A 14448-nucleotide genomic window follows, 5' to 3' on the forward strand; every position below is an offset into this window, starting at 1 on the left:
TGTCCTATGAATACGACCGCTGTTCGTAATGAGTTAATTGCTGGTAAAGTGTACATGGCTGCTGTTCCACTATTGCTTATCTTTGCCCCTCTCCGATGTTTCTGTAGGCAAATCCTAAGGGAGAACAGCTGTCTTCAGACTCTTCTGCAGCACCTTAAGTCTCACAGTTTGACCATAGTGAGCAATGCTTGCGGGACACTTTGGAACCTCTCTGCTCGTAACGCGAAGGACCAGGAGGCTTTGTGGGATATGGGTGCGGTTAGCATGCTGAAAAATCTGATTCACTCCAAGCACAAAATGATCGCCATGGGCAGTGCTGCAGCGTTGAGGAACCTCATGGCCAACCGACCTGCCAAATACAAGGATGCCAATATAATGTCTCCTGGATCTAGCCTACCTTCACTACATGTACGAAAACAGAAAGCACTAATTGAGGAACTGGATGCACAACATCTTTCCGAGACGTTTGATAACATAGACAATTTGAGTCCCAAGGCTTCTCACAGAGGAAAGCCTCGACACAAGCACAATGTGTACGGTGATTACGATGGGGTATGCAGGTCAGATGGTTATAACACTAGTGGCGTTGGTGTTCGGTCCCCTTACATGAACACTCCAGTGCTGTCCAGTCCATCTTCACGGGAGAATAGAGGAGCCGCGGAAAGCATTAGGGCTGAGCGGGACAAGAGTCTTGACAGGGAGCGAAGAGGTTTCCACCCTGAACCTGACTCTAGTAAAAGAATTGGAATGCAGATTCCTACCACCGCCGCCCAGATAGCAATGGTAATGGAAGAAGTACAAGGCATGCACTTAGGCCTCGATGATAGAACCTCAGGTTCAACCTCAGACACTCATATGGTGCAGGATGACATGATCAGACGCCAGACCAGTGTTCACGGCCACCAAAACCTTTACAACTACAGCAAACCAGACCCATCCGGCAGACCTTGCCCAATGCCCAAACTAGAGTATCGAGCATCTAATGACAGTCTAAATAGTGTCAACAGCACTGACGGCTATGGCAAAAGAGGCCAGATGAAACCATCTGTAGACTCCTACTCAGAGGATGACGAAAGCAAATGCTGTGTTTACAGAAAGTATCCTGCTGACCTTGCCCATAAGATACACAATGCGAATCATATGGAGGATGACGATGGCGATCTAGACACACCAATTAACTATAGTTTGAAGTATTCGGATGAGCAGCTCAACTCCGGCCGGCAAAGTCCAAGTCAGAACGAGAGGTGGGCAAGGCCCAAGACCCTGGAGGAAGAAATGAAACGCTCTGACCAGAAAGCTCCCAGGTCCCAAAGCCCAGGTTATCCAATGTACGCCGAGGGAAGTGCAGAAAGTGAGGATAAACGTAAAAAATTCCAGCCCAGATTTGTTCAACAAGACATGTCTGGAAGCTTCCGATCAAGGGGACCTAATGAGCAAAGTAGCAGTGGTTCTAGTCATGGAATGAATAAAAAGATGAGCCAAACTATTTGCACCGTGGACGATTTTGGTGATGACAAGCCAACCAACTACAGTGAGCGCTATTCAGAAGAGGAGCAACTTGATGAGCAGCCAACCAATTACAGCATGAAGTACAATGAAGATCATCATGTCGAGCAACCAATTGATTACAGTCTTAAGTATTCTGAAGGTCCCAAGAAGGCAGTGTTCAGTCACTCAAAACAATCTTCATCTCAGAGCTCTGTCAAAGACCAGTTAAGTCAGGACAGCTCATCTTCAGTGTCCTCTATTAAGAATCAGAGTAGGCAAAAACAGCTCCACCCATCCACAGCTCAAACACGATCAGGGCCTGGTAGGGCCATTCAGAAGCCAACCTGCAAGGCTCCTACAATAAATCAAGAGACACTGCAGACCTATTGTGTGGAGGACACGCCCATATGTTTCTCAAGGGGGAGCTCCCTGTCATCTTTGTCCTCTGAAGATGAAATGGAGAGCTGTAAGCGAAATGTCAATGCATCTAGCAACTACCCAACATTGCCTGTTTCTGAGAAAGAATCCAATGTCCCAGACCAACGCACAACAGAGAGTCAGTCCTCTGGACACTATGTCCGAATGAAACCCCCACGACACCAAGGGTCACACGTTGGGCATGGAGAGGGTTCCAGGCATCACAAAGCAGTGGAATTTTCATCGGGTGCTAAATCGCCCTCCAAAAGTGGTGCCCAGACCCCTAAAAGTCCCCCAGAACATTACGTGCAAGAGACGCCTCTTATGTTCAGCAGGTGCACTTCTGTCAGCTCTCTTGACAGTTTTGAAAGCCACTCGATTGCTAGCTCTGTACAAAGTGAGCCTTGCAGTGGAATGGTGAGTGGAATTATTAGCCCCAGTGATCTACCGGATAGCCCTGGTCAAACGATGCCTCCCAGTCGTAGCAAGACGCCACCACCCCCACCGCCACGTTCGACATCTATAAAACAAAAAGTTACTGTACCACCCCACTCTGAAAAGCAGGATTTGGCTCCGAGGCATGCTGCCGTTAATGCTGCTGTGCAAAAAGTCCAAGTACTTCCAGATAACGACACACTTTTGCACTTTGCCACAGAGAGTACGCCAGATGGATTTTCATGTGCTTCTAGCCTCAGTGCGCTAAGTCTAGATGAGCCCTTTATTCAAAAGGATGTTGAGCTGAAGATCATGCCTCCAGTTCATGAAGATGACCATGGAAATGACTCTGAACCTGAGAAGGATGAGGTTAAAGAGTCCAAGGGGCAAGAGAAGCCTCCAGCAGCGACTGAACCCGAGAAAGACATCTTGGATGACTCTGATGATGATGACGACATAGAGATCCTGGAGGCCTGTATAAATTCAGCTATGCCCACAAAATCGTCAAGAAAACCCAAGAAACAAACCCCGCCAACCTCCTCAAGGATACCCCCACCAGTGGCCCGTAAGCCAAGCCAGCTCCCTGTTTACAAATTACTTCCCTCACAAAGCAGGGGACAGCAGAAACACGTGGCACTAACTCATGGAGAGGATATGCCTCGGGTGTATTGCGTAGAAGGAACACCCATAAACTTCTCCACTGCAACATCTCTCAGTGACCTTACAATTGATTCACCTCCAAATGAGTTGGCAACGATTGAAAATCCAGCGCCTCATGCAGAGGCATCCAACCAAAGACGAGACACTGTCCCAGAAGGCAAAAGTGCAGAAACTAAGGATGTTGCATCACCTGACTCACTAGGTGCTCCTGCTGAGAACGAAGGGGATGACATTCTTGCTGAATGCATCAACTCTGCAATGCCAAAAGGTAAAATGCACAAACCTTTTAGAGTGCAGAAAATGTCTGATCAGCCTCAGCACCCACCTACTGCAACTGGCAATCTAGTTCAGCAGGACTTTGAGAAGAAAAAGCCAACTTCACCTGTAAAACCTATGCCTCAAAGCAGCGAGTACAGAGCAAGGATGCTCAAGCGGCCGGATGCTCCCAGTAACTTATCAGAAGCGGCATCATATCCTGATAAAAATACTGAAACAAAAAAATTAGAGCCCAGAGTAGGCCCTAGAGAGTTTGCTGATAAGCCCGTAAGTTCTGAGGAAAGAGCGCGTCCAGGTTTTACCTTTGATTCTCCGCACCATTACACACCAATTGAGGGTACTCCCTATTGCTTCTCTCGCAATGATTCGCTGAGTTCGCTTGACTTTGAAGACGATGATCTTGACCTTTCTAAAGAAAGGGCTGAGCTCAGAAAGGATAAGGAACAAAGAAAAGTCCCACCTTTGAAGAGCAATGGAGAGCAGCCTGGAAACGCCAACCGAGTGACTACTTTTCAGAGCGCTCCAACCAAGCCCCTTCAAAAGCAAGGGTTTCCTCTAGCAGCCAAAGAAAATACAGGAACAGTGCCTGACGAAAAGCAAAAATTTTCAATCGAAGACACTCCAGTATGTTTCTCAAGAAACTCCTCTCTGAGTTCATTAAGTGACATTGACCAAGAAAACAACAACAAGGACTGCTCACACAAAGAGGACACTACTCAGGTGGAAATGCCCAGGCCACAAGCCTCTGGTTATGCCCCAAAAGCTTTTCACGTTGAGGACACCCCTGTATGTTTTTCTCGAAATAGTTCTCTTAGCTCTCTCAGCATTGATTCTGAGGATGACCTCCTGCAGGAGTGCATCAGTTCTGCAATGCCAAAGAAGAAGAAACAGCCACCCAGAAGCAAAAGTGATGACCAAGGAGTCGAAAAGGAGGAGAAAAACATCTTGGCTGATGGCATTTTAGCAGAGGAGCCAGACCTCATACTGGATCTCACAGATACACACAGCCCTATTTCAGAGCAAGCCTTATCACCAGACTCCGAGTCATTCGACTGGAAAGCCATCCAAGAAGGGGCCAATTCAATTGTCAGCAGTCTACACCAGGCTGCAGCCAGTCTGTCAAGACAGGGCTCATCAGATTCAGACTCTATCCTCTCTCTCAAATCTGGTATATCTATTGGGTCCCCATTCCACCTGCCTGTGAATCAAGATGACAGCAAGCAGTCTACCAACAAAGGCCCAAGAATATTGAAACCTGGTGAAAAAAGCACTTTAGAAACAAAGAAGAAAGAGGAAGAAGCTGCTAAAAGCTTAAAAGGGGGTAAGAAGGTGTATAAAAGTCTCATTACTGGGAAACCCCGACCCAGTCTTGAAAGCATGGCCTCTCAACAGAGACAAGCTCAAGTTCCTGTGGTTTCCAGAGGGAGAACAATGACCCACGTACCTGGAGTGAGAAGCAGTTCACCTAGTACTAGTCCTATTCCAAAAAAGCCTCCTGCACGTAGCCAGGTTGCCAAGCCCCCAGCCCAGGGACCAAATTCTGTAAACTCTCCCAGAACCATTAAAGCGCCATCTAAAACAGATCCTAGTCCTGCCAGAGAAGCACCTTCCTCACAAGGGGGATCAAGTAAAGCTTCCTCTCGATCAGGATCCAGAGACTCCACACCATCTAGACCGCCTCAGCAATCCCTCACTAGACCCATGCAGTCTCCAGGTCGCACCTCGGTCTCACCAGGTAGAAATGGTCTGACTCCATCTAACAAGTTATCTCAGATACCTCGTACCGTTTCTCCGAGTGCTGCCTCTAAACCATCTGGATCTGGCCGAATATCTTACACCTCCCCGGGAAGACAGTTGGGCCAGCAAACGCCTCCAAAGCAGAGTGGCTTGCCAAGGAGCACCAGTGGAATACCCAGGAGTGAATCTGCCTCAAAGAGTTTAAATCAGTGTGGAGCCACCGCTACTTCAAAAAAGGCAGAGTTGTCCCGAATGTCATCCACGAAGTCAAGTGGGAGTGAGTCTGACCGGTCCGAGAAACCTGGACTCGTTCGCCAGTCCACATTCATTAAAGAAGCCCCTAGTCCAACGTTAAAAAGGAAGTTGGAAGAGTCTGCTTCTTTTGAATCCTTATCACCTTCATCTCCCAGCCAGTCACAAACACCTGTATCAAGCCCATCGCTTCCAGACATGTCTCTTTCTTTGCCCTACCAAGGAAGCGGTTGGAGGAAGTCCCCTCAAAGCCAGAATTCCTCCGAGAATGGAGATGGTAAGTCACTGAGACGGCAAGACATTTCCCGCTCCCATTCAGAGAGCCCTTCCAGACTCCCAATTAACAGAGCAGGGACATGGAAAAGGGAGCACAGCAAGCATTCCTCTTCCCTCCCAAGAGTTGGCACTTGGAAGAGAACAGGCAGCAGTTCCTCTATTCTCTCTGCCTCATCAGAGTCTAGTGACAAGGGCAAAAGTGAAGATGAACGTCAGCCAGCCAACCCTCCACAACGTTCCGGCCAGAGCAAGGAGGGGGGTCTGGAACGGAAAGGAACATGGCGGAAAATAAAAGAGAATGAAGCGAGTCCCTCAATGACTCTGGACCTGGCTGATCCAACTGGGGATTTGTCTCATCAGATGAGTGCCACAGGGTCTAAGAGCGAGGATGTGTGGGTTAGGATTGAAGATTGCCCCATTAACAGTCCTAGGTCTAGCAAGTCCCCAACGGGAAACACGCCTCCGGTCATTGACAGCTTGCCTGGAAAAGTACATCCCTCTGATTGGGACTTGAGCGAAGTGCAGCCCAAGCAGCCCACAGCGAACGAGCGGCGCCTTGGTTCAGAAACTAATTTGAACTTGATCAGAAGCAGCGAGAGCCTTGACAAAAAGGTGACTGACATCAATCCTCTTTTGAGCAACCCAAACATCGCCACTGAAGTTCATGAAATCGCAGTCGCCGAGCGTACGCCTTTCAGCTCGACCAACTCCAGCAAACACAGCTCCCCTAGCGGTGCAGTCGCTGCAAGGGTTAGTCCTTTCAATTACACACCCAGCCCCAGAAAGAGCAGCGCTGACGGCATAACGCCGAGGCCGTCCCAGATCCCTACTCCGGTTAACAGCAATGTCAAAAAGAAAGACTCGAAAGGAGACACAACAGAGAGTGGCTCCTATATTGTTACGTCTGTGTAAGTAAAGTAAAACAAGGAACTCTTAATTGACAGTTGGCCTTTAAATTGTCAATACCCAAGACTCTTGTGCTACTGGACTGAAAAACACTTAAACAGGCTTGGATTATGTTTTTATTTTGTCTGTCTCTGTGGAAAAATGCAGCTGTTGTTGAAGTTGTTGTAGTTGAAGCCAATGTAAAGCTGTGTATCTATGCTGGTAGAATTGTGGCAGGCACACTTGGTTATTAGAGAGGTTTTGGGGGGGGATGATGGGGAAGACTCTAAAAGGATATTGTATGTCAATTTGTACTGTACAGATTTATGTATATATTTAATTTAAACTCGCGCCAAGATCTCGTATCTTGCCTGACTTGACATAGATAATCACTTGGAAGTGGAATATTTGGGATGTGGAGCTAGCCTTGGTGGACTTCAGTACTAATGCATTTGATTTTTAAGGCAAACTGTACACCTGTATTAATTCAACCGTCATTTTTACTGCCACATATTGTATGTTTTATGACTTCTGCTCCTTGCATGAACTGATCCAGTGGTCTGGTATTTCCTGAAGTAAAGCTGAACATTTCTGTGGACACATGACGTACCGATAGCTGTAGTGTAACATTTTACACTTTTGTGTGTGCTTTTGAAAGTAAGGAATTAACTTTGGGAGGGGGGGAATCCCCTTTCGAATAAGGATCTTTACAATGGACATAGATTCTAAAAAGTAGCTAGATTCATTGCTCTGCCGTTTGTGTATAATGTTTCCAGTCGAGGTGAGTGTCTTCTAAAGGACACTTTGGTCTGAAGCTGTTTCGAAGGCTGAAGTTATTTCTGAATTTAAATTATTGCTGTAGGGTTTTTGGTGTTGGTACCTTTTTTTTCTTTTTTTTTTCTTTTTTTTTTTTTTTAAAGTTCATTTTATTTTACCCTTTATTCACAATTACTGTTAAGCACATAATCAGATGATATACTACTCTGCCAAAACGTTGTGAATGACCACATTTTATTTTGTTCCTCATGCAATAAAGTAGGCTGATTGATGTTTGACACGCATTTCAAATTACAAATGGCAAATTAATAAACACCAATTTGGTGAGAGTTGCTTGTTGTGCAAGTTTTATTATTCTGCTTGAAACAAGTTAATAAAATATATTGTCAATGTCGTGCAAAAAAAAAATGGTATGTCCAAAATGGCAACTTTACAGGAGAAGGGGAAAAAACGTAATTTTCAATGATTTTTTTTTTTTATTCCAAGTAATTTTGGAGCGTTTCTATTGGTGCATCCACCACAAACTTTGCACAAAATATGTATTTTGATATGATAATTTTTTTTTTTTTTTTGCATGACCTGGACGATATATATATATATATATATACGTAAATGAGATTTTTGGGGAAATTTCTGTGTCTTTACCTAAACCCTTTTTTGATGGTACATTCTTTGTTACAGATATCCACTTTGTCCTGAAACATACAATCGTTAATTCACTCCGTCCTAATCTAGCTAAAATATCTAGTAAATGTTAGTCGAATTTATCAGGATTCTTTGTGCAATGTCTAACGATACCATTACAGTGTAAAAATACTGAGAATGTTTAGCTACCAGTCAAGTCCCAAAACTGAATGATTAAAAATGAAGAAAGGATGAACAGTAAAGGACATTTTCCTTCCATATGAAGCCAAACTATCAACACTGCCTTGGGGTGCAATCTCGAAGCATGTGTGTTTTCTCTTGATTGCTGGAGGTGGTATAAGAGGAGGTTAAACATGAACCTGAGAACACTGAATGATGTGAGAACATCATTGATTTATGGTACAAACCGGATTCCAAAAAAGTTGGGACACTAAACAAATTGTGAATAAAAACTGAATGCAATGATGTGGAGATGGCAAATGTCAATATTTTATTCTTAATAGAACATAGATGACAGATCAAAAGTTTAATCTGAGTAAATGTAACATTTTAAAGGAGAAATATGTTGATTCAAAATTTCATGGCGTTAATAAATCCCCAAAAAGTTGGGACAAGGCCATTTTTACCACTGTGTGGCATCCCCCCTTTTTCTTACAACACTCAACAGACGTTTGGCTACAGAGGAGACCAGTTTCTCAAGTTTAGAAATAGGAATGCTCTCCCATTCATGTCCAATACAGGCCTCTAACTGTTCAGTCGTCTTGGGCCTTCTTTGTCGCACCTTCCTCTTTATGATGCGCCAAATGTTCTCTATAGGTGGAAGATCTGGACTGCAGGCTGGCCATTTCACACTCCATTTTAAAAGACCCCTGGCCCAGTGCAAATGTCTGAGCTTGTGGAGCTTGCTTAGAAATGGCTTCCTCTTTGCACTGTAGAGTTTCAGCTGGCAACGGCGGATGGCACGGTGGATTGTGTTCACTGACCATGATTTCTGGAAGTATTCCTGAGCCCATTCTGTTATTTTCTTGACCGTGGCATTCCTGTTTGAGGTGCAGTGACGTTTAAGGGCCCGGAGATCACGAGCATCCAGTAGAGTTTTACGGCCTTGACCCTTACGCACAGCGATTGTTCCAGATTCTCTGAATCTTTTGATGATGTTAAGCACGGTTGATGATGATAACTTAAAAAGCTTTGCTATTTCACGCTGGGTAACACCATTCTGGTATTGCTGCACTATCTTTCTGCGCAACAATGGTGGAATTGGTGATCCTCTTACCATCTTTGCTTCAGAGAGACACTGACACTCTGAGAAGCTCTTTTTATACCCAATCATGTTGTCAATTGACCTAATTAGTGTTAATTGGTCTTCCAGCTGTTTGTTATATGCTCAATTTCCTTTTTCCAGCCACTTATTGCTACTTGTCCCAACTTTTTTGGGATTTGTTGACGCCATGAAATTTTGAATCAACATATTTCTCCTTTAAAATGTTACATTTACTCAAATTAAACTTTTGATCTGTCATCAGTGTTCTATTACAAATAAAATATTGACATTTGCCATCTCTACATCATTGCATTCAGTTTTTATTCACAATTTGTTCAGTGTCCCAACTTTTTTGGAATCCGGATTGTATTTCACCACTTTTTGTTGTTATTATATATTGACCCTTAAAGGAATTAAAGAAATATATTGGAGCAGCTAATTATTAGAACTCTTAATGATAATATTATTTAGTTTTCTTATAAATGTGTCTTTGATTTTTATTTTTTTATTTTTTTAAACTCTGAAAATGTATAAAAATGGTGGAATTGTCATTACACTGTATGGAAGATTACAGGAAAACTATGGTGTGTTTTATGGCTTAATATGACCTGGAATATTAACTAACAAGGTGGTTAAAAATAATCATCCTGTTCAGGCCAGAACATTAATACCTCATGCACCTCAAAATGTTTAAAAAAAAAACAAAAAAAAACAGCCTACTCTTAAAATAAGTGTTTGAACTTTTGTACTTTTGGAAAGTTAACTTTTGAATGATTGTATAGTGGAAACTGGGACGGAGGTGGTGTTTGGTTGCTGTGTTCATGGTCGTAATGTTCATAACATACTCTGCACTTCACAGCAATAGGTTTTTAAAACGGGTCAGATTTTCCCTGCCAACAAGGACAGAATAGCAAGTATCTAATAACGTCCTCAACACGTGTTTAGTCTTAGTTAGGACTTATTATACAACTTTCTGAAATAGGAAGTACAAAAATTTCACTGTCATTCACACTTGTCTGTAGTTTCCTTATTTCACCCTCTAGTAGACTACATGACTTAAGGTTTCTTCAGTGCTGTTTTTGTTTGCTGTTATTTGGAATTTGAACCAGGTCTAATTGTCATCTTATTTCTTAGTTGTTGTTTTTTTTCCCCTATGGATTTTGTGGTTCTGTAGTTCAAGCCTTCTTTGTTTCGGTTGCTGTTTGACATTCATTATGTAAACTCCAGCCCTCTATTTGCAGCTGCTTGATGAGGTTGATTGCATAAACTGCTGCTGTGTTTTTTCCTGGGTATTTCCTTTCCTTTCCAGCTTGTGGTCAGAAGTTGTTTGGGGGCAGCACGATCCAGCAGGGTAAGTCTGCTCTTCTTTTATCAGGTACACTCTTATCAAAAGGGGGTACTTTTAGACTTGGACCTAACCCTAAACTCTAGTTTTTGGTGCTATACGAAAATATTCTTTAAACGATATCTGCTTTGCTTTAAAGAACGATCTAGAAAAGCTTTGCGTTCATAGAGGATTTGACACAGTTAAGCAGTCAGTTCTTTCTCAGAGTTGTTGTAAACCTTCAAAGAATGCTTTGTTTATGTAAGTATGTACGTATTTGGGGAAATGAAATGTAAAGAATTTCAGTGGTTTATAGGTCACGTCCTGTTAACTATAAATAAAGTTCATAAACGTAATTTGCCACAACCCTCAACTCTTTTTCTTTTTTGTTTAGTTTAACACTCCTTTTTAGTTTTGGGTGTGTTTGGATATTTCTACATGTTTCCGCAAGTACAGGCACCTTCAGTTACCCGCAGTGTTCATATTTCAGTATGAAGAACAGAAAGTAGTTTATTAATGTGCCAACCTCATTTCACCTGCAAAATGATGGCTAAAAATGTAGAACCAGTTTTATTTCAACCTTAGAAAAAGGTAACAGAGCTACAAAAATTCTCCTTTTCCATTGAAACTGCATTTTATAAACATTAAATCTAAACATATTCAGACATTAAACATATTGAACAGTTTATCATAAATGAGTCATATCTTTACCATGACACCAATGACCAAATGACTTAAAAGAACGTCCATCTGGGTGCATAGCTCCAGCTCTTCTGCACTGCCCGCAAAAAATAAGTCATTTAAACAATTAAAACACACACAGCTTAGAACATCTTTCTAAAGTTTGAGAGAGAGAAACTGCTGTGTTTTGGAATATCATGTAATTAAGTCTGATAACAGCTGAAACAGCTGGTCATCAGCCATGTAAAGCAGCTCACCCCACATGAAACCGCAGTGGACCAATGCTTGGACGTTGTTTTTAAGCATCTCCACAATCCTTTTTCCTAGAGCTAGTGTCGTTTTCGTGAGGATAAGGGACCTGAATAGAAACAGCCTGGCCAGCTCAAATTGGTGAAGCTGGTTAAGCTGGTAGACAAGCTTGGCTGGTGACTAACAAAGGGCATGTTGAAGTTTGGGTTTGATGGTCTAGCTGGTCTACAAGCATGAACAAAGTGCCGGACCAAAGTGGTCAACAAGCACCGGTCAAGATGGCCACGCTGATGAAGCAAAGCTAGTCCGTCGCACTCAAGTGAAAATTCTGTAGAGCTAAGCTGTTTACCCAGCTTAATCAGCTGGTTTATTAGCATATGTTTTCATTTGGGTGACCAGAGTTTCAACCACTGGACCATCTGAAATCAGCTACCGTAGCAAAAGCTAGTGTTTAGCCGCAATTTTCAGCAGGGTGTTCAGGGGCCTCAAGCTTAGTTTTTGTTTTGGAGAGACGAAAAACGCTGAGGTAGAATTTCTATCAACGCAGATTGATTAATGCATCTAGAAAGGCTTGCTGATTGTCTGCCAAAGTGAACATAGCAGGCTATGCTAAATACCATTTATACTCAAACCTAGCATGAAATGTTCTTACCTCAACTGATTAGTGTTTCAGCAAAGTCCTTGTACCCCCCTAAAAACTAATGCACAGCTTTAGCTTTTTGTTTGTATCACAGACTCCATTACTTCCTAATAATTCATTCTTGTTGTGGTCAGCCAAAAGTGGCCGTAGATGCAGAACACCCGATTACGCTTACGGCAGCAGTACAGCTCACAAGAACTGCATTTCGGGTAGGTTATGCAAATGACTGTGAAGGCAAACAAGATTGGAAGATAGGTTCTTGGCAGATGTGGGCAGTAAACAACCGGCTCCACATTGCATTGCGGTAACTACTCTGAGGCCTGATATTGTGAGCTCTAGAGCTTAACGGTTCCAATTGAAAAGGAGGTTGACAGAGCTTCGGAAAGGAAAGTGGCTATGGAGCCCTGCTGGGGAAATCCCACTTAAATAAAATTAAGTCGTGGCCATGAGGTGAGCGAGTGTGGGTGATTATATTAGACCCGTTGATGTAGGTGTTGGGGAGGTTTTGTAGGGAGGTCACATCAGTAGTTGATCCTGTGCAATCCTGAGTTTGGATGGGAGTGGGTCTAGGACTTCAGACTAAACTTTTGAGCCATCTGAAGGTGTCATGGGCTTAATTCAGCGAAACACTGACGAAGGGCGGTGCCTACCTGATGTGTGACCCCTGTGATAAGTTTGCAATGTAGTGGGATTGTGAGCAAACTTAGGTGTTGGGTGTAGTCATTCTTTTCATCGTCTCAAAGTAAGCGTTGCTGATTGGATCATAAACAGCCACAGCAACATAGGAAGGAAGGTGGCCTACCTGATAGGGCTTGCAATTTTGTGGGTGAGTAGAGTATAAGGGAAGGAAACGGACTGGGCCCTGTGGGTAATCGCAGTTGTTAGTTGCAAGATATTGTCATTTTCCTGTATTAAGTTACTTGAGCTGCCAATGTAAGGTTTGATTAACAATGCTGCTTGAGATGATCTCCAGAAATGGTGCTCATCACATCATCTTTTTATTCTTCTTTCCAAACAGTAATGAAAGGAAGAGTAAAGTACGTAAGATCTGCTTGATTTCCCAAAGGAGACAGAATGAACGATACAGAGATCTACACATACTTCAGCACAGATCCAGACTACGATTATACGTCCCATGATGACACAGGGACCAGCCACGCCATCACAGTGGTGTCACTGGTCTTCTACTGCCTGACCTGTCTCCTTGGAGTCCCTGGGAATGCCCTTGTGGTGTGGATTGCAGGCGTAAAGATGAAGAGGACTGTGAACACAACCTGGTTCCTTAACCTGGCCGTCGCTGACCTTCTTTGCTGCCTCACCATCCCTTTTACAATGGCAGCAGTCCTTTTGAGTGATTGGCCGTTTGGGAACATCATGTGCAAGGTCCTGCCTGCCATTATTGTCATCAACATGTTTGCCAGTGTCTTCACGTTGAGCCTCATCAGCTTTGACCGCTTCATCCAGGTTATTAAGCCAGTTTGGTCTCAGAATAATCGTAGTCTGGGCCTAGCTTCAGTCTGCTGTGTCGTGGCCTGGATCCTGGCCTTATTACTGAGCTTGCCCAACATGATTTATCGTCAGACTTTGACTGTGGAAGACCTAAACATGACCATTTGCGTTTTCGTTTCCAGTAGTGGTATGACGGAAGAAGACTACTTCAACCAATCCGACCTCATAGGGGACTCCTACAGAACATTAACTGTTGTCAGGTTCCTGCTGGGCTTCTTAATGCCTCTACTGTGCATTGCAGCATGCTATACCCTCATCGCCCGGAAGGTCAGCCGCAGCAATTTCCGCTCCGGAAGAGCCTTCCGGATCATGCTGGTAGTTGTGTTGGCCTTCTTTCTCTCCTGGCTGCCGTATCACGTGCTGGGCTTGATGCACATCTACGGTGAGAAAAAGGTCTCCACGCTGGCCCTTACGTTGGACCCGCTAGTCATCTCTTTGGCGTACATCAACAGCTGCATGAACCCTGTGCTGTACGTGTTCATGGGGCAGGATTTTAAAGAGAAAGTTAAGCTCTCTCTGAGACGAGTCCTCGAGAGGGCGTTCAGTGAAGATGGCACACACTCTTCTGCGAACTCCAAAGGACAGCAGTCTCATGCCACCAGAACATCAGAGGCACAACTCTGATCGAACACAGGTGGATGGGTTTATACTAGCGCAATCTAAGACACTTTTGCTAAGCGGGCCTACTTTCAATGTTAGTTCCATCAGCAATGAAAGTTCTATTGTACCAAATGATTGCCTATACACAGTACTGTGCATGGGTTTTAGGCACCTGTGTGAATTAGAACACTGATAGTACGGTAAATACACACAACTTTCACATGATTTTCCATCACTTTGTTCATTACAACATCTCCAAAGCTCTCCTCATGGGAGTCCAGGGTTATTTAAAGTTATCATCCAAGACCTGGTTGGGTAAATATGTTTGTTTAC

The 14448-nt window shown here is 43.6% G+C and overlaps 2 protein-coding genes across 4 annotated transcripts in view; both read left to right on the forward strand.

Moving 5' to 3' along the window:
- apc (APC regulator of WNT signaling pathway) overlaps positions 1-7532 on the forward strand; it is a 44261-nt gene extending 36729 nt beyond the window's left edge. For all 3 annotated transcript variants that reach the window (XM_072659699.1, XM_072659698.1, XM_072659700.1), the window contains one exon: positions 108-7532. In XM_072659699.1, the coding sequence (XP_072515800.1) occupies positions 108-6453 (6346 nt within the window). In that variant the 3' untranslated portion in view covers positions 6454-7532. The remainder of the gene's footprint in view (positions 1-107) is intronic.
- A 2650-nt stretch (positions 7533-10182) lies between these two features.
- Positions 10183-14448, forward strand: part of c3ar1 (C3a anaphylatoxin chemotactic receptor) — a 4591-nt gene continuing 325 nt past the window's right edge. Inside the window, exons 1-2 of the mRNA XM_072658815.1 lie at positions 10183-10463; positions 13025-14448. The exon at positions 13025-14448 is cut by the window's right edge and continues 325 nt beyond it. Coding sequence (XP_072514916.1) covers positions 13081-14139 — 1059 coding nt within the window. The 5' untranslated portion in view covers positions 10183-10463; positions 13025-13080 and the 3' untranslated portion in view covers positions 14140-14448. The remainder of the gene's footprint in view (positions 10464-13024) is intronic.

Source organism: Salminus brasiliensis, chromosome 16 (genome assembly GCF_030463535.1).
Source record: "Salminus brasiliensis chromosome 16, fSalBra1.hap2, whole genome shotgun sequence".
NCBI classification, from domain to species: Eukaryota; Metazoa; Chordata; class Actinopteri; order Characiformes; family Bryconidae; genus Salminus; species Salminus brasiliensis.